Genomic DNA, 18,410 nt, shown 5'->3' with positions numbered 1-18,410 from the left:
ACTGCCTCTGTCTCATCCCCCATTCATACCTGTCGGCCTCTGCCCCCCCCCCCCCCCCCCCCCCAGTACCCTGTCGATGCTACCACCCCCCTCTCCTGCACTGCAATGCTCAGAAAAGCTGGCTGTGCCATTAGACACATTCAAGCTCTAACACGCTGGTATTCCTGATGGAAGAATAAACTTTATTTATTTATCAGTAATCCTGAGGACGGAGAAAGAAGCTTAAAAAAGGAGGCCACTCTCTTGGCCAGGCTTGCATGGCAAGGAGGCGGGGGGGGGGGGGGGGGGGGTCACGTTAGCTTCTGCACAATGCTGTGCTCCAAAAGCCTTGTTCAGGATGCAGTCTAAATATACCACGGCAAACCCTGACGGCAGAGGGAAATGAGGTTGAGAGGGGGAAACAATCTTTACCGTAGCATCTGCCAGACACTGTACGGGCGATGGGCTGTCACGTCTGTCATAACAATGTTTTGAAATTTCAAAGAAAAATCCAGTGGAGATATTTGCCTGAATTATGTCACTGGGTGAGCCTCCATGTTATCTTGGTTTAGGCCTTGGGCTCTGTAAAGTGCCTTGGAACAATGCCGATTGTTGATGGTGCTTTATAAATAAATAAATGAAAGGAAATTGAATTGAATCTATCGAGGAATGACAGTGATGGAGCAGACAAATAAAACATATAATGAGACTAAATATGATCTATTCATGACTGACAGCAGTGGTGGAACTGATACATGGAAACAAGGAATCAGTCGAAATGTTATCTTTTCATGAGCGACATAAATGTACCTGATAAAAGATGACAAATTACGGTTCTCAAAATGAGATCCATACTCTGAGTCATACCAGCCTAGAACTTGTCCTCCGCTAGCCCAGGCCAGCTCAAAAGCAGCAGATCTGAGCCACTGAAAGCTGTAAAGACCGAATGCTTTATCACTTTTACCACGAGAGACAACAACAAATTATGATTTTCCAATGAGATCTCATATTCTGATTCATAGCAGTCAAGAACACATTCTTTTTTTTTTTTTTTACAACAGCACATTTAACACTGAAAGCTTTAAGAAAACAGCACATTAACTGTCAGAGACACCAAGAACGTATGATTCTCCAATAAGATCCATATTTAAAATGTCAAATTTTAACAACAATTTTCAACAACAAATCCTAATTTTCCAGTGAGATCCATCTTCTGAGTAAAGCTCAACACGTCCAACCCTAACTTCTTGAACAGTAAATGTAATCATTTTAAGTACAAAACATTACATTTACCATGAATTCGGCACTGGGCCCTTGGGCCACGGCTGAGCCGCTGGAGTCACTGCGTCGTACTGGGGTGAAGGCAGACAATGTGGTGGGGTGGCAGCATCCAGATGGTGACAAGAGCAGCGGGGTGAGGAGAATGAGTCCCACTGCATTGTGGGGTGGGGGTGGGTTGTTGGAGGTGAGGCTGAGAGGGAGGGGGGGGGGATGGAGAGACAGTGATGATGACAATCATTCAGGGAGGACAGACACACTCTGAGACACGTAAGGATTGAGGTGAAATGTACAGTGAACCGTTTATATTCATGTTTCTTTTTATCCAAAGCACGACTTTACAGTCTCCATGTAGATATACATTTTCATCAGTGTGTGTAGTCCTTGGGTAATGTTGTTAGCACCTTGACCTTGACGTTGTTAGCACCTTGCTCTACCAGTTTAGCTACAGGCCAGAATCAGATGGTATTTGGGTTCTGGAATGGATACATCCTGGATTAGTGCTATGATTGGATCAGATCCATTGAAGAGTCATATGCTATCTTGACATGTATGTCATTATTTGGAATGTGTTTTCTAGATCGGTGTCAAACAGGCACTTGAAGCATAACTTATGATAAAAGTCAGACGAGAAAGAAAAACAAAGAAATGCCATCTGTATCAGCTGAAAACCTGGAGCTCATACCATGACTCAAATGAACATCGCCTGATTCATCACGCCCATCACACAGCCGCTGGGGCCCAAAAATAGCAACTCTCTCTCTCTCTGCAGGTCTAGGATGACTGCATGCATGAGCCCTCATTTAATGGTATGCCATCACAGGCACAGTTTGGGAACAAGCCAGAATTCAGACTGTGATTCACTGCTGTCATCCAGCTTTAATGTGTACTAATCATTGCTTCATTAAATGTCCTCATTACTGTGTAAAAAAGTATAAACAGACTCTAAGATCCAGGTTTAGCATTGCATTTCCCATCCATATCTGTTTGTATGACTGTACTCTGGCCCATCAGAGGGCCCTGGATATAATTAAATATCCTGAGGCTGATGGGCATCAATATTAATTAGATTCCATGATGCTAATATGCACAGATTAGTATTCTTTAACATGAGACTGGTACACTTTAACGTTGGTTAGCATAATGAACCTTAATGTTGGCTGTACTCTGGTAAGCTTAATGTAGTCGGTAAACTCTGATTAGTATAGTATAACCTTCATGCTGGCTAAGCACCGGTAAGAGTAACCCAGCCTTAAGTTTGCTTAACTCTGGTTAGCGTAGCACACCTTTAGGTTTGCTAAGGCCTTGTGACAATAACGTACCCAGAGGTTGCCTAAGCTTTTGTAACTATAGCATACCCTGAGGTTAGCCAAACTCTGGTTAGCATCATGTACCCTCAGATTGCATAACAGTGGGTGTCCACATACTTTTTATGAGTGCCGCTCTCATTGGGATTGAATCCCGCCTGTTGAGGAAGAAAACGCCTCTGCCGCCGTTTCCAAGATGGTGATTCGTTAACTTTATGCAAATGAGAACCATCCGAAAGCCAATCAGTTGGGCCTGTGTGTGATTAGGAAGCCTACGTTGAGGTTAGCTAAGCTCACGTGAGCTTGACATACCCTGTGGTTGCCTATGAGTTAGCGATAGTGACTATGACATACCCTGAGGTTGCGTTGGCGGGCTTCCTCCATGGTCCGCGCCGCTATGCAGTGGGCCTCCTGTAGGCGGTGCTCACGGTGCTGGTGGTCCAGTGTCATCTCCTGCATCTCCTGGGCCAGGTTCTCCCGCTCCTGGGCAAACTGGGACTGCATCTGCTGCAGGGCACTCTTGGACTGGGAGAGCTGCAGCTCCAGACTCTGCTTCAGCAGAGAGATCTGAGAGACAGGATGGACAGAGACAGAGAGAGAAATAGAGATGAAGAAGGAAAAAAGAAAGAAAGAAAGAAAGAAAGAAAGGGGGAGAGAAAAAGAGAGAGGGAGAGAGAGGTGAGATAGAAAGAGAAATACAGAAAGGGAGATGGAGAGAGAGAAAGAGAACAGTCCATTTAACAGTGCAATATGGATGATAGATTGATGTTGATGTTAATGATGATGATGATACTTTATTGTACTGCATCACAAGCAGCTCAATTTGCAGCATCACATAGAGTACAAAATTAGGACAAAATACAAAAAAACATACATATAACCTAACCTAAATTATAATAACAAAAGACAACAGTCCCTTCAACATACATTTGGTTTTGGATTAAGATCTGGGATTAAGCTCCATATTTAGTTTCAGGATTGACTGGTGCACCAAAGAGAGTCTAACCCTCTAAAATCGCGGAACCCTGTATCTTCGATGGTAACAATTCGTATTCACTATTCAGGACATGGTTGGGATCAGAGACAATGTTGTTGACCAGCCTTAATATGTAACATAGAGTTAATATGATTAATATGATTCATAGAGCTTTTTAAAAGGTTGGCCTACAGTGTTGGTGGAACAGTTTTGACTTTAAAGTCGTGGATAACCGCTTGTACCATGTAGTGCTGTAGAATACTACTAATCACAGCAGTAAAGAGGAATTTGTCTGCTCGCACCCAAAAGACTGGTGAAGAAAATAAATTCTTTACCTTGTTCTTTTGCAGATAAATTCGAGTGGTCTTTACAGGATAACAGACGATCTATCATTACACCCAAGTATTTATAATGAAAATGCCTGCTTGATTTTTTTCAAGTGTTCAGAGAGCACAGCAAAAATGAAAGCTTACAGAAACACAAAGTGAGTTTTCCATACAACCAATGGCAGCAGTAACACTTCATACCATTCTTTCATTTGGTCTCTTTTCTGGGTCTTTCGGTAGCCCGCGGCTAAACTGACAGCTTAACATAAGACAAACATCACAGGTGCCTTTTTAAAAACACAACATTTGTTTGCGCTTGACAGAGTTTATTTTTCATTAGAAAAAAACCCAACAAAAAAACAAAAACATCAAACTAACAGCTGGGGTGGCCTTTAGCAACAGCTGAGAGCATGTGAACAGAACTCCTGAGGAAAATCAGTCCAGCGCACCTTAGCATGTGCATGGCAGGTGGTCTTTGAAAGTGAGGCTTTGCCAGTGATTTATTACACACACCCCTCAGTAACAGGCCATGTTTCACACACTGCTCTGCCTCAGGGTTAGCTAAAGACAAACTGCAGGAAAGTAATCCCAACAGTCTAACATACACAAGCAAGCTAGCGCGCACAGGAGTAAGAAAAAAAAAACAACAACATTTATTTGATCCTAATAAAATCTGAAATAAGCTGGAGCCAAGATTAGAGTTCGGCGAACATGAGAGAGCTGCCGCAGTACTAACAAAGAGCGCAAATAAACTCAAAGGAATAGGAAAACAAATCCTCATCTCAAGCGCAGAGTCGGGGTCTAAAAATAAAAGGGAGGATGGGGAGGAAGAGCAGAGAACATGTTAGCCTGCTAACGCACTAGCGCACGCGTCGGACGCGTCTCTAGCTGTGCGAAAGGCGAACGGATGAGCTCACCTACACTGAGGGAGTCTTTGAGGCCCTGGGAAATTTTGTCTCTGCAGATTAAAGAGAGCGGGAGAGAGAAAGAGAGAGAGATAGAAAGAGAGAGAGAGAGAGGGGGGAGTGTACTCAGCTCAAGGCATTATAGCAGCGCGAGCAATAGAAAGGGAGGGAGGGAGCGGAGAATAAAAATAAAAATGTGAGAGGCAGCCTGTAGTGTACTTACTTTTTTTTTTTGTATTGCACTGTCTACAGGCATGATGCACACACTTGCAAATATCTACACACACACACAAAAACATATGCACGAACATACACGCACACACACACACACACACACACACACACACAATGGCGAAAATAATTACTTAAAAAAACTAAAAAAATATTCTCAACTATTCCATTCAAGTTGTCAAAAGAAAATGCTTTACAAGGGACCCATATTTTATACAAAAGTGAGAAATTGGTTTGCATGATTAATTTACATATCCAGAGGACAATACAATTATGGGTTTTAAATGAGATCTAGATATTAGATCAAATATTCACCATTTGTCATAATCTTATGAAATATAAATCCAAGCTATTCCCTCAATTGCCCTAAAGAAGATTCAAATTAATAACTGGACATAGAGAACTACCACTTTGAAGACAGACTGCAAAACATCCACATTAACTCAGGACTACACCAGCTTCATTGGGTAATAAATGTGCTGAGAACACCAAGGATATGTGTTCTATACGGCGAAATAAGTAATACAAATAAGTGCGCCAGCGTCTGGGAATACTTGCTTTAAAAAGCCACTCAGTCACATTGGCTTGACGAATTTAAAAATCTACTTAAACTTCTTCAAGTCCATTATGAGTGAAAGTCTTCAAGAGGATTAAGAACAGTGTATGGTAATCTAGAATACTAGGGATGCAGAATTGATAGTTTGTATAGCTGGAGTATATTAAAACAGACATGATAGCCTGTTTAGTTAAGTATATCATAGATGATGTAACCATAGTAACTATAGTAGCCATGATCAAGGTCCATGGAAATTCTGTGCTGTTTCATGGTATTTTTTTTTCATTGTCCCAACTTCTGAAATGCTAAAGCTTGTGGGTCTTTTATATCACACATGCTGATGACAGTGTGTATTTGCACTCTAGTGGTTTTGGGATAAAAGTGTCAGCTAAATGAATAGATGTACTGTAAGAGTAAATGACGGGGAGGGCATCTTCCAGTTCACCTCTACCTCACAGACATGACCCACATTGTCATCCTTTAGGTTTTTTGTTGTTGCAATAGCTCTAAGAGCTCCACCTAAATGACAGAATGGCAACCCCCTGAGCCAATATCTGGTTTGCCTTTAGTCAAGGCCACCCAAAACAGCGCTTTGCATAATTGTCCCACTTTTCCTCTTCCATATTAAAACTATGGCACACCACATTTCATGTGATATAACTTTTTTGACCATGTTTTTTTTTCTTCAAAACGTCGGGCCTGTCAGACACGTAAGCATAGCAGCCTCTGTAACATGGCCTCTAACGCTGGGAGAGATGGTGATGAGTCTGTGAGGACTGACAGCAAGGCAGAGGGAATTAGACAGACGGATGTCAATGAGACAGAGAGGAGACCAAAAGGGCCCTCCAGAGATTGGCACATCAGACGGATCTGTGTAGGAACACCCCTCCGCTCATACATTTGAAGAAGAACATCCGACATGGGTGTTTGTTCACGAGGGACCAATACAAGCTGAGCGGATCGAATGCTCAACCCACCACTGACAGAGATAAATGAGGAGTGCTTTCTGGCTAATAGTGCTGTCGCTGGTCGATACTGGCAGGTAGAAATGGGTGTAACATCTATTTCTCAAGCTTGACTCACAGGGGCTCATAGCTCTGCAGGGTTTTTGGTCTGTCCCCAGCACTGCACTTCTGTTTCTGCCAATCAAAGGATTCACAACTACCTGGTGAATCCAGTCAGGCTTGCTTAGAATATGTATGTCTGTGCACGCATGCGTATGTGTGTATAAGTGCGTGCGTATGTGTGTGTGTGTGTGTTGGCATGAAGCAGATTAGGCCGGGTAGAGGCAGAGGATGGCGTGTTTATGCGGTGTGAGGGAGCGTCTGCAGAGGTTTACCTGCTCCAGCAGGTCCTCCACCTTCCTCTGCCAGGTTTCGCGGGCGGCCATCATCTCCAGGTCCTTCTGCTGGGAGAGCTGAGTGAGGGTGGCCTGCCGGTCCGCCTCGTGCTCATCGCCCAACTCCTCACGCAGGGACTCCAGCTCAGCTCTGAGAGAGGGAGAGAGAGGGAGAGAGAGAGAGAGACAGGGAGAGAGAAGAAGAGAGAGGGAGAGAGAGACGGGGAGAGAGAGGAAGAGAGAGAGGGAGAGAGGGAGAGATAGAGAGAGAGGGAGAGATAGAGAGTGAGAGAGGGGGAGAGGGAGATGGACGAAGGCAGAGAAAGAGAGGGGGAGAGAGATATAGAGGGACAGAGAGAGGAAATGAGGGAAGGAGAGAGTGAGAGAAGGAGGAGATAGACAGAGAGAGAGAGATGGAAGCAGAAGATAGGGAAGAGGAGAGATAGGGAAACAGACAGACAGGGGAAAACACAGCGATATATAGAGAGATACAAATCCCAATTAGAATCTGGTGAAACATTTTTGATAATATAGTCATGCTATTATACGGATATGTGATTTGGGGCCCCCTCAGTAAGCTAGGCTACACTAGATGTCATAGAGTCCCTGTGTGCCAAATTATGTAGAAATATTCTCAAGATTCAAAGGAAAACACCCACAAATGCATGCAGGGCTGATTTAGGCAGATTCCTATTGGCTTTGAACATACATAACGTCTGGATCCACCTAAATCAAACACACAAAATACACTGACATTTCAAGCACTTCAAACCCAAGAGGTCCGCCCTGAAACCAGCCTCCTCTGTCAGTTGGTTCTGAAGTCAGCTAACACACTAACCTATGATTCTCAGAATAACACGATTTACCAAAGTCAAATGAGAATGACCCAAATAACGAATCAAAGCAAGAACGAACCAAAGGACCCAAGATTCTTTGGAACACTTCAATCAAACCAAATCACAACACAAATTAGAATGCTATTTGGCACTAAAAAGATATTATCACCATCAGAGATACACAGCAGATACAGATCCTTACCAAGGACAGGCTATGTGAGCACAGTCTTGCCATAGAGAAAGGACGATAAAAAAAAACAATGGCGTCCAAAAGAGCAAAAAATAGTTTTACAATTCTCAGACATAATTCCTAATTATTGCTCACTAAAAGACACAGATAAATTGTCCCACATATTAGGAGGACATGCTGCTCCACTGGCTGCACAATACGATTCAGCCTGCCATAGCATGAGGACAGGGAGTCTGACATCTACCCGTGATGCTCAAACTAATGTTTGTATTTCACCTTCTCTATAGGTATGTGGTGTGTGTGCATGGTATGTGAGTGTGAGTGTATGTGTGGGTGTATATGTGACTTTCCATATTACTGCAACTTCTGTCTTTTTTCTTTACCTCAATTCTATATTACAAATGAATGTGTTGCTTTATTAATCTTTGTGCTTTGACAACACTGTGTATAAACAGACATGCTAAAAAACGGCAACTTTGAATTGCGATACTGCGATACAGAGACACCAGATCCAGAAGATAGATAGACAGGAAGTGATGGAGAAAGAAACAGAGACTGCTAGTCACACTAAGAGTAGGAGAGCGAGAGCTGGAGCAGTGAGAGAGAGCGTGACAGAGCGTACTACAGTGAAACTGTGAGGGAATGAGAGCGAGGATGTGGGAGATGAGTGGCACTTACAGAACACATTACAGTGAGATAGTGAGAGGGAGTAAGTATGAGAATGAGTGAGTGTGTTGGAAATTAGAGAGGGAGAGTGAAGGCAGGTGAGGGAGTAAAAGCAATAGTGTAAGCTCATCCCCCGCTCTGAGCCTAACACTACATCATTTTGAAAGCACCATTTGATGTGTTTCATCGCAGTTCAGTCATATAATTTAGTTCACAGCTAGAAAAACAAACAAACACATTTGAGGGTGCACTTACACTTTAACCGTGAGGGAGTAGGAGTAGTGTAGACAGGTTCAAATATGACGTGAGTGAGATTGTGAAAGTGTAGGAGTGTGACAGTATGTGACAGTGAGATAAGAAGAGTGCAAGAGAGTAAAACCACAAAGCGATCGAGCGTGCGGGAGTGAGATCACAAAATATATGTGTGTGAGAGAGTGCACAAGGATAATATGAAAGAGTGCGAGACAGTAACGGCAGAACTTGAAAGAGTGAGAAGAAGTCCAAGTGAAGTATGAAAGTGTGTGAGACAGTAAGAGCTCAAAAGAGTGTGTGGGAGTGAGGGGGTGTCAGAACGTGTCAGAGTGGAGCGTGACGAGGCAACGAGTCCCGGCGTTCTAAAGTTCAGCACCAGGAAGTGTCAGTAATTACACCACTTGGAAAATTCAATCTCAACCCACTGTGCCGCTAATTAGCATATGCTAATCCCCCTGGACGACTCCTTTATAGGATTTGTCATGGATTGTGCTGTGGAGAGAGAGTGCACAGCGAGAGACAGTGATGTGCCATTTAGGAGCTCCCAGGAGGAGAGCAGAGGAGAGGAGAGGAGCAGGAGCAGGAGCAGGAGCAGGAGAAGGAGCAGGAAGGAGTGAGCAATGAGCAGCAGGGACGACACACACACACACACACCTCAGAGCTGCCGTCCACTTCATATCCAGGTCCTCTGCCATTTTGTCCATCTTCTGCTTCTCCTCGGTCTTGATGGAGATGACCTTGGCCTCGTGCTGTTGCTTCTGGGTCTCGATTTCCTCCTGTGTGGGAGTGTGTGTGTGTGTGTGTGTGTGTGTGTGTGTATGTATGTGGACAGTTGTGAATAAATACAGATGTGGGTATGGGTCATTGTGGGGTTGGATGTGTATGCGTGTGGGTTGGCATGTGCATATGTGTGTTAATATATATATAGGTGTGTTTGTTTGTGCGCGTGCGTGTATGTGTGTGTGTGTGTGTGTGTGTGTGTGTGTGTGTGTGTATGTGCGTTCGGTTTGGGAGAAAGGCATGCAAAAAAGCAGAATGAGTCACGGCCACAACGCACAGAGCACAGTCGATGCCACGGCGCTCGTGACAAAATGGAGTCCTCTGAGAGAGGCTGTCTCCATTTTAGAGTGCCAAGACCCACAGAAGAGGAACAATAGCTGCCGTTTGGGTCGCCTCAGAAGCTGCGTGTGGACTCATTTCTTTTTTAATTACTCTGCCATGGTGGCTAATCCATTTCCCAGGCCTTTCGCACTTCAAACAGCCCAACCCATTGATGTTTTTATCGCCAGTCAAAGCATGCAGAGACAGTCATTTTGTGCATTAATTGTCCCAAAAAATAAACTACAAAACCCCAATGGGATTAACTCGGAGTGTTAATTATGCTGAGTCATTCTTTCCTACCTGGAGGTCTGTGAGCATGTTGCTGGTCTCCCTGACTCTGGCTCTGGTGGCATCCAGCTCGATGAGCAGCTTCTCCTGCGTCTCCTTCAGACAGCAGATGTGGCCTTGGGCAGACTGCAAATTAAGTTCTCCATCCTTCACCAGCTCCTGCAGGTGAGACACCTGCAAGGCACGGAGATGGGAGGTCATAATTCATTATTCTACAGACTAAGAGTAAAGATCGAAGATCTATACAGATGCAAAATAATGGCGGAAATGGCTGAATGGAAATGTATGAGCACTGTTGCACAAAAAAAGAGACGCTTCACAGAGAGAAGTAAAGAAGAAGGCAGAGCCAAGCCGAAGTTAAGTAGTGAAAGGTTTGGTTAAAGCTGACCAATAGTATTGTCGAGCAATCCCTTTAAACTGAATGCGAGACACGAGATTACAATGTAAGAAGATGGCAATATCAGAGTGCGGTTCTGGACAGTGTTTGCCAGGAGTGCTGTTACAAGGCATGTGAGCAGGAGAAATAAACGTTTTCGGATGGAAAACCGGGTTTTCTTAGCCTTTGTACAGTGTAGTGCTTAAGCTTTTACTGCAGCTGTATAGTAGGTTCCTCTCAGGTAACTATGGTATTCAGTGTTAATTAGACCCAAATTGTACCCTTTACATGACTTTTTTACTGATTTGGTGCATCCAGAACCCCAGCAGAATCGAACAGGTGAGTGATAGCCTGCTGAGCACTGTGGGAGGTTGGATGAATGCAATCTCTTCCTGTGTTTTGTTGCAGCCAAGAACAGAGATTTTTTCTTATTCTGCCTTCTATTCTAATTACACTACAAAAAGTGAATAGAAATAACAAGAAAAGTCGTTATTGTGTCTTTACGTCAAGGATGACATTCATTTACTGCTGACTGAGAATTTCATCTAAATCAGACTACCTCTACCTGGACGTTTGAGTCTTTCAAAGGGTTTTATCGTTTAAAACCCCAAAAAATTAAAGCCTGTCAGGATATGTCCTACTTTGAAGATATCCGAGATAGATTAATTGCATTAACCCATAACACAGGTTTGCTCCTGCTTCCTGCTCCTCCTTCCAATAAAGGGTGATATCTTTTCCACACCTTGGCAGAACTTTTCATTTCAAAGGTATTCAACACAACCCACCCGGGTGGCCATTTGGCCTGAGTTTCCACTGCAGAGCATGAATGAAGCAAAAATACATCAAACGTATCCTTTCTGCACTTCTCAATTTAGAATATCAGTCCTCTGTTTGAATCTTACTGTCACTTTGATGGAATGCAAATAACTGTTTCTCATGCACACAGATGAAAAGCCATTAAGTCTTCAGAGCTAAACTGTCTGATTCTGTTAACCAGCATGACGCAGAGCATCAGTAACGAAAAAAATATGATCACAAAGTACATTTTCCTTCACTGCCTAACTGTACATATCAGAGCCTTGGTTGAAGTCTTTAATTTTGGTGAAATTAAAAGACTAATACACAGAGACACAGACATGAAGCCCTTTTTAAGGGCTATAATCGGCAACAGGAGGGCATCCACGACAAGCCAGTACATTTTCATCGCAATCAGATCGTTCCGATCAACAAGCCAGTAAGTGCTCTGAGTAATGACTGTCCCTGAAAAACCTGTAAGTGTTGAGTGTTATGAGAGCGTTCCTTGCCTCCTGGTTTGCGATGCTGAGTTTGGCGTTGAGCTCCTCCCGGAGGTTCTCCAGCTGCTGCTGCAGGTGGTTCCTCTGTTCCTCCAGGGACATACGCCGGATCTCATACTGTTGCCCCATGTCCTGCCAGGATGAGAACAACAGCACAGTATCAACAAAAACAGCACAGCGACAATAATAATGGCACAGCTTCAACAACAGCACTGCATCAACAGAAAATACACGTGCACACAAGGATGGCACTGCATCAACATTAACATCACAGAATCGACAATAACAGTACAGTATCAACAATAACGGCACAGAATAATAACATCACGCCAACAAAAGGATGATTGATGTCTGTGCTCCCTCTGGTTATCATTGATTTTCTATGGGCAACGGTGGCTGCAGTGGAACTGAGCGTTTTGTTGGATTCACTGTCCTTGGAAAAGGTATGAAAACCAGAAGATGAAGAGAATTTGGTTGCACAAGGGAAAGAAGTCAAAGAGTGGGACAAGCAGGGACAGTGACACTAATCAACAATTTGCCGTGTTTGGGGCATGTTTTCACAGGCAGCTACTTTCTGTATCGTCTTCAAATTAATTTGATGGTATATGGTCATTAGGGAGACATAAACACACCTTTCACTCCCACTAGCCGTCTATCCAAGCAACAAAATGTAAGAAAATACCTTCACAGCACATCAACACCAACAGTATCGCCAAAAGACCCTTGTTAGCATGTTAGCATGCTTTTATCAGTGCCAGCTGGGCTGTTGGTGGTGTTTGCAAAGTTTTTGCAGGCTTTTTAGGTAGCTTGCCGTTTTTAAACAAAAACTCCACAATGCTGCTTTAAAACATAACCGCGGATGAGATAGGAGAGAGATGTTAATAAGAGAATGATTCATGTTTACAACTCAAATCCTGACACTGTTTGTCACCACCAAATGATCTCTCACCACAGTATGTGTTGCTGCTAATACTAATCATTATCAGCATTGCAGACATGAGTGACTATCCCAGGCCCTCACAGGTATAGCCTGTGCCTGTGTGTGTCTTCTAACACCTAACAGCGCTGTTATATATATATATATTTTTTTTTTTTCCACAGAAATGTCTTTCAGCTCAGCAAATAAACAGACTTTGAGGTTAATTAGCTGAGCTTTTACTATCGAGTTTGCAGTTTGTCTATCTAGGATAATTAATCTGGAATTAGGCAATATATAGGCCTACAGTAAGATTTTATTTAAATGTGCCATTAGTGAACTATGAAATATCAGTAGTTATTTTGGCAACCTTCACTCAAAACTGTCATCTAACACTGTCTGTTTCAGTGCTCATCTACCCATCCACTGACCCACAACCACAACCTGACCCTAACATCAAACCTTACACCAAACCTTATCTAAGTCTATTCATATTCCTCATTCCCAATAGACTGTGTACAGATGGTTGGTTGATTGTTCATAATAGTCAATCAATCAAAACTTTCGGCTGTGTATACTAACGGCCAGCCTCTGGTTCTTCTCCCTTTCGGCGGCGTTGCGCGCGCCCTCCTGCATGGCAATGTGCTTCTCCGTCAGCTCGTCCAGCGCCTGTGCCTGCGTCTCCTTCAGCCGCTCCACCTCCTCCACGTACTTGGTGTTCACCTCAGCCAGCTCTGACTCGTACTTCTCCTTCTCTTCCAACAGGGTCTGCGGGAGGAAAGGTGTGACAGAGAAGCGGACTGAAACGCAAGCTATTTCGGTGGTGCATATTGGAGTGGCTTATGCCTAGCACTGAGAGCGAGAGCATGAAAAAGCACTTCAAATGTCTGTCCTATTGGACTCATCACAATTTAATAGAAAAGGAATATCAGGCCAGGTGTACCATCAGTTAAAGCCTTCTCCTTTTTAGATCAGGGAAATGGCCATGAAAAAGCCTCCTATTTCAGAAATCATAAACTAACTCTACACAAAAGGGGTTATGTAATTCAAATATTGCGTGACCAACTTCAATTAACAATTTACATTTCTAGAAGAGGCTACAGTACTCCCTTTTTTGTACCTCACAAATATGAATGTATATATCTCAGCATACATCACGTGTGCATTGGCATGTACATGTGTGCTAATATGTTGTATCCTCTGATACGTGTATGAATCCATCTGGTTGCTCCTGATTTTCTCTTCTTCTCTCCTCCATTCCCTTCTGCCCACCCTCCTCCTCCTCCCTTTTTTATCTCTATCTCCCTACCCAGCCGGCCCCCAGCGGATGAGCCCCCCTTTGAGCTGAGGTTCTGCTCAAGGTTTCTTCCTGTTAAAAGGGAGTTTTTCCTTGGCCCAGTCGTCTAAGTACGTGCTCTAGTGGGTTCAGTCTCTGGGCTCTGTAATATATAAATAAAATTGAATTGAATTGTGATAAAAAATGGAATGCCAACGTTAATGTTAACAAAATGGGCTGAAACTGTTAATGCACATCCAATGACTTTGTTATTTCCATCATTTGTCACAAACAGTTATAACTAGATTTCACACGTAGACAGATCTCTATCATAGTGAGTCTTGGGCAGACCTGCTCTGTTAATTGGGTAGGGGGTGAGCTAGACATGCTCCACACCCCAGCAGTGATTCTAATGAGAAGCAGCAGGCGGAGATTGTGCACGGGACAGGAGATGGGAAGACAGAGGAGCGTGGCATGCTGTGCTGTGGTGTGTAGTGGCGTGGCAATGGCGTGGTGTAGCGTGTCGCCGTGGTTTGGCCTACTTTCTCCAGCGCCTGGATATGCTGCCGCTGCTGCTCGTCCAGGCTCTTGGTCTGAGCCTGCAGCTGCTCACGCTCTTGCTCCAGCTCCACGATGCGCTCCCTCAGACGGTTCTGCTCCGACTCCAGGTCACGGATCGTCGCCTCCTGACTCATCTGTGAGGCCTGCAGGGACCCGATCTGACCTGGGAGAGCATGAAAGACAGCACTGGTTGGTGGGCTTAAAGGCACACATTACAATAATGAATCCCCCTTGGAAGCAGACCTTTCCCCTAGTTTTCACGATTTACTCGACACCCACAAGGAAATATGTTGTGTGCATCCTCCTAAGCATTACCAAGGATCTGATAATAGATTAAAAAGGCTGGTTGGCTTGAAGGGATCAATAAAAAAATTAATCGCTTCCAAAATCTGCAAGGAGAAAGTAGAATATTCCTTGCAGGCTTTTGATGATTTTCTCTTACTTTGCCAGACATATGAAAACTTGTTTTGTGTGAGTCATCCTTATAACTGTCTCTTTTTAAAAACACCTGATGATAGATTGGGCAGCCCAGCTGTTATCTTAAAGGAACAAAATGGCCATTTGTATTATCTTTAGAGCTCAGCATATTGCCATCTCACCAGTAATTAAAAAGGCAAGGTATGGATCCTACATGGTCAGGGTCTTAAAATATCTAAGACATTTTCTACTAACATGCCAGTGCTAGTAGCTTTCAATTAAGGTGTCAGCTACTAAATGTGAAGTAATCACATACAGACAGCTGCCGGAGGACCCTCTCCTCTGCTAAACCCTCCCTTTTCAACGGTGTCGATGGACATGAGTGTATGGGGTTTTAAGAGGCTCACTGGCTTTGTGGAGGATCTCCCTGGCCTGCTGCTGCACGCGGTCTCGGCTGGAATCCAGCTCGTACTCTGTGTCCTTCAGCTGCATCACCCAGATCTCTCCGTCCTGGATCGCCTCCTCCAGTTGCTTGTGCAACTCCTGAGAGGCACACAATGTTACCCCGTCTCCTTTAATAGCACCACCAATGTTACATCACAGTTTATAGGGATTCAAATATAATTTTTGCCCAATGCTTCTGGTTTCCTCTGTGAGGTGTGTATGTTATTGTGTGTGTGTGTGTGTGTGTGTGTGTGATGTTATTTTAACTGAACAGATGCCCTCACTGAGAAAATGAGCAGCCACATTCTCTGTGCTGTGAGATACTATTGCATTACCAACATGAATACTACTGCGTACACGTATACTATACAACTATACCACCATAACACTGCCAAAATAGCGTATGCAGTTTCACCTTTATTGTGCACTCTGCGCTGTTCAGGGAGGCCTGCAGTCTGTTAGTCTTATCCCTGTTCTCTCTGCCCTCCTCCTGAGCTCTCTGGAGCTCGACGCGGAGTTTTCCCAGAGTCCTTTGCAAGGCGGCCTCCTGCAGCTGGAACTCCTTACGGAGCTCCACCTCAGTCCGCTTCCAGGCCAGGAGGTTTTCCGAGGTGAGCTGCTGTGTGCGTCTCATAGCCTCCAGCTCACGCTCGTAGAAGGCCTGGGCTTTGGTGAGCTTCGCCTCGTACTCCTCCATCAGACGCACCTTCTCCTGTGTTAGCTCCTCCACCCGCTCCATGAGCTCCTCTACCTCGGCACGGTGCAGCTCGGCCAGCTTCTCCTGGTTCAGACTGGAGGAGGCGGTCTGGTTCTGTTGACTCTGCAGAAGCTCCTGGACCTCCTGCCGGTGAGTGGCCTTCAGCTCCTCAATGGAGCGGCGTTTCTCCTGCTCAAACTGGGCCTGCACCTGCCCAAAGGCGCGCAGCTTCTCTTCGAAGTCGTGGCGCATCTCCTCCACTTCGCGCGACATGCTGACCACACGCTGCGTGTGCTGCGCCTCCGTGCACAGCTGGGTGTCTTCCATGCGCTGCCGGTACATCTCGAACTCGGCCAATGCCTGCCGTTTCATGTGATCGTATAGTTCTACCGACTCCTCCAGCGACTGCAGGCGCCGCTTGAGGTCGGAGTCGTCGCCCATCTTGCTCTTGTACTGCATGATCTTCTCGCGCGTCTCCGAGAGGATGTGCTGCACCTCGTCTTCGTGGGACTCCTTGAGGGACTGGATGGCGTCCTCGTGCTCGTCGTTTTTGGTGTTGAGTGCATAAATGACCTAGAGAAATCAACAGGCGGAATGATTGACTGAAAGGACCTGGCTGCAGTTCAACAGCACGTCAACAAACTACACGCTCCTATTTGTATGGTGTAACATTATGGCCAGAATAATAAGTAATACTTCAGGCAGAGTACACTCACAGTAAGTAAGTGTAAAAACGCTACAGTTTAGGACTGTTCAGGGGTACTGCTGATACAAGTCTCAAGAGATTTCTGGCAATCCTAAATCGGTAGGGACCATCTCAACCTCTCTACTTTTAAGATGCAGGCAAAATGAAGCTTAGACTTTCATCTTGCATATATTATATTTTGTTTTTGGAGACAGAGAGAGATCGTCTGTATTCCCTAGTGGTGAATTAACCTAGTTTATTTACTGATGCGCTCATTAGCGGATTCGGATTGATAAACTTGGCTCAGTTATATAAAAAGATTAGGCTGATGACACCCCCAACTGTCACAGTGATCTACAAAAATCGTGATTGCAGAATACAGTTCTGTAGTGACATGAAAAGAAAATAGTTTCACTATGTACCCTCCAGTTATGCACTCAGTATTATTCTATAGGTGCAGGTGCATTTTCCACTATATTAATGGTATAGGCTACTTTTGTCTCAGCAGGTATTTATATGAATCAATAAGGGCTAGTGGGGTAAATGAACACAGTGAATTCAAGCCAAATGAAAAAATGCTCTCCATTGAATTTGACTTTGAATTTAATTGAATACATGAAACTGTAATGCATGTTTAAGAACTGAAAGGACAGCTTGGTAAACAAGAGTACGCGCACAAAACTGAGTTTTGACTGGAAAAATGACTGGAAAAATATGAAAATGATTTAAATGTATACGGAGAGGGCCCTAAATGTGTATGCACTAGCCTATGGATAAAGAAGCAACTAAAACAGGTATCGTAATAGTGGTGCGACACCTTGCACGAACAAAGCAGCATCCCCTGATAGACAGACTCCATCTACTAACCTTTGTTAGTTGTGCTATCTTTTTGCTCATTTTCAGATGCAGGTCTTGCGTGTACTCCATGTTGAGACCAGTTTCGTAAAACAAATTTGTCGACGAAGAAGGATTATTCCCTAATCCAGTTGTTGAAGGGGGATTGCCAGAAGCAGGACTGTACTGCTGCTGCCAGCCTGCTCCCGTCGCCATCTTCACATCCACCGTGCTGTCACAACAGGCAGCTAAAGATGCCTTTGAACGAGGTTACGTTCTGTCATAAGGCATAGTGTCCTGCTGGTTAACTGCTGGTAATCACTGTGTCAACCCATGTAACTACGCCTGGCACTATTTTCACAAACTCTCTACTACTAAGCCCCGGTGGTCGCTCGATTGCATGTCAGACAGAAGATGCTCAAGTATGGATCCCCGGTGGTTCATAAATAATTTACATCAGAGAATGAAAATCCTGACGAGCGTCCGGAAAGATCTCTCCTGGAGGATGCCAACTGCAGCTACTAAGCGCTGTATTTGGGGATGACCAAAATATCCGATCCAGAGCACCAGTTTGCGTAAAATGTACAGATACAGGAAAAACAGAAATGCTAAATTTAGAGACCTGCTCCAGGGTAAGAACTAAGCCCAACGCTCCGGATTCTGTAAATGGCATTTCTAT

General features: G+C 44.3%; 1 protein-coding gene across 2 annotated transcripts in view; it reads right to left on the bottom strand.

Moving 5' to 3' along the window:
- fam184aa (family with sequence similarity 184 member Aa) overlaps nucleotides 1-18,409 on the bottom strand; it is a 27,927-nt gene extending 9,518 nt beyond the window's left edge. The window contains exons 1-10 of one of the 2 annotated variants that reach the window (XM_031579920.2): nucleotides 17,765-18,409; nucleotides 15,931-16,785; nucleotides 15,479-15,614; nucleotides 14,636-14,817; nucleotides 13,400-13,585; nucleotides 11,911-12,033; nucleotides 10,243-10,404; nucleotides 9,496-9,617; nucleotides 6,898-7,048; nucleotides 2,919-3,131 (exon numbers count right to left, since the gene is read on the bottom strand). In XM_031579920.2, coding sequence (XP_031435780.1) covers nucleotides 2,919-3,131; nucleotides 6,898-7,048; nucleotides 9,496-9,617; nucleotides 10,243-10,404; nucleotides 11,911-12,033; nucleotides 13,400-13,585; nucleotides 14,636-14,817; nucleotides 15,479-15,614; nucleotides 15,931-16,785; nucleotides 17,765-17,947 — 2,313 coding nt within the window. In that variant the 5' untranslated portion in view covers nucleotides 17,948-18,409. The remainder of the gene's footprint in view (nucleotides 1-2,918; nucleotides 3,132-6,897; nucleotides 7,049-9,495; nucleotides 9,618-10,242; nucleotides 10,405-11,910; nucleotides 12,034-13,399; nucleotides 13,586-14,635; nucleotides 14,818-15,478; nucleotides 15,615-15,930; nucleotides 16,786-17,764) is intronic. The other variant, XM_012836757.3, reaches the window with a different exon arrangement.
- Between the last annotated feature and the right edge of the window lies 1 nt (nucleotide 18,410).

This window comes from Clupea harengus, chromosome 14 (assembly GCF_900700415.2).
Source record: "Clupea harengus chromosome 14, Ch_v2.0.2, whole genome shotgun sequence".
Lineage (NCBI taxonomy): Eukaryota > Metazoa > Chordata > Actinopteri > Clupeiformes > Clupeidae > Clupea > Clupea harengus.
This window is presented reverse-complemented; position numbering and strand designations above follow the sequence as displayed.